This window comes from Hipposideros armiger, unplaced genomic scaffold (assembly GCF_001890085.2).
Source record: "Hipposideros armiger isolate ML-2016 unplaced genomic scaffold, ASM189008v1 scaffold_27, whole genome shotgun sequence".
NCBI lineage: Eukaryota > Metazoa > Chordata > Mammalia > Chiroptera > Hipposideridae > Hipposideros > Hipposideros armiger.
In genome coordinates this window covers 1,120,310-1,121,791 of record NW_017731377.1, presented here as the reverse complement: position 1 = coordinate 1,121,791, position 1,482 = coordinate 1,120,310, and the positions used below count along the sequence as shown (strand labels likewise).

At 47.2% G+C, this 1,482-nt stretch overlaps 1 protein-coding gene across 3 annotated transcripts in view; it reads right to left on the bottom strand.

Annotated features, from left to right (window-relative positions):
- Positions 1-625: 625 nt before the first annotated feature.
- The window catches only part of PNOC (prepronociceptin), a 23,963-nt gene continuing 23,106 nt past the window's right edge, over positions 626-1,482 (bottom strand). For 2 of the 3 annotated variants that reach the window (XM_019636190.1, XM_019636189.1), the window contains exon 4: positions 626-1,027. In XM_019636190.1, the coding sequence (XP_019491735.1) occupies positions 942-1,027 (86 nt within the window). In that variant the 3' untranslated portion in view covers positions 626-941. The remainder of the gene's footprint in view (positions 1,028-1,482) is intronic. The other variant, XM_019636191.1, reaches the window with a different exon arrangement.

Below are 1,482 nucleotides of genomic sequence, written 5' to 3'. Positions count from 1 at the left end.
TCCCTGCTGAGAGCTGTGTCTTAGTGGGTTCTAGAGCGCCCATCTTCTCAACAGCGCGCCTTCCCTTCCCTTACTGATCTCCGTAGCCCTGTCTCCATTGTAGACGTTTGACTCGCCTCAATTACTCTGTCGGGGTGCACCAGATGTTTCTTGGCTGGACTCTGATAGTTACATACCTTAATGTGTTCCACGTTAAATTGGAGATAGAAGTGACACTGGCAGGTTTATTGTCCAGGCTCTGCCCCTTACTTCGGTCCCAATCCAGTGGTCCCAAACCAGCATGATCTACATCCCCTGGACTTGTTGAAAATGCACATTTCTACCAAATCAGAAATGGGGCGGGACCCAACAACTTGCCAGTCAAAGATGTTGACATGCACAGGGAAGTTCTGAGAACCTTGCTCCCTCTGTCCTGCCCGTCCATCCACACACTTGCATCTGGGGACACAGCTCAGTGGGGTGTTTATGCTCACGTATCTTGCCTGTCATACTTGACATAAAGCAGAGCCATGCACTTTTTGCCTCTGCCTTTCAAGAGAAGCAGCTCTGATGGTATGTTTGGAGTGTGTGCTTCTCAGTGACTTCACTTAAAAAGAGCCAACCAAGTTATTAACCATTTGCTCAGTAGAAGTTTAATGGAGAAATATCTGTTTGAAACAATCAGAAAGAACAACTCTTTTACAAACAAGTTATGGCAGTGACAAGTCAAAACCCCAGGCTGATATCCTGCTCCTTTAACCCACCCCTAGAAGAGGGAAGAGGCAGGTCAGAAGGAAAGATGGGGCTGTTTAAACGTTAGCTGGAGGGATTACAAAAATACACTCTGATGTAGCAACAGTGTTGTCATGAAACATGCCATGGGAGTGGGGAGGGGCAGGGAGAGACAACCAGAGGGGGCGGTTCTGCCCCCTGGGGGTGGAGACCTGGAGGCAAAGCATGCCTCAGTGCCGTGGGGAGGGAGGAATCCTGATGCCCAGCCGGCAGGTCTGGGGATGGAGACATGCTGTTTTGGGGGTCATCCGGACACCTGGGGAGACAGAAATGATTAAAATGGCAAACTGGATAGTTTTATTGATCCTTCAGACCTGTGTGCCCTAGTGACTGAGCAGTGGGAAGGAAGCAAAAGAAAAGCTACCAACCAAATAAACAGCCCCTGAAGAATCAAGAAGTGTTCCCTAAATCCCTTTACACACCTGCTTACTCTGGCGTGCATGCGTGCACACGGTGCCAAAAAAAATGTATACACATTTTGAGAAAGGAAAAAATTATTAAAATTGTTAATACTCAATATATACCGATAACAAAAGATGAATACAAGTCACGTTTGACCTCTGCAATTACAAGAGGTGTTCAAAGTGGTTACCATCAGCATCTAGACACTCCCGATTATGGTGAACTGCTGCTTGAGCGACGTTGACCAAAGTGTCCACTCGTATACATTTTTTTGGCACCCCTGGTATACAAGTGGACACTGGTCAACGT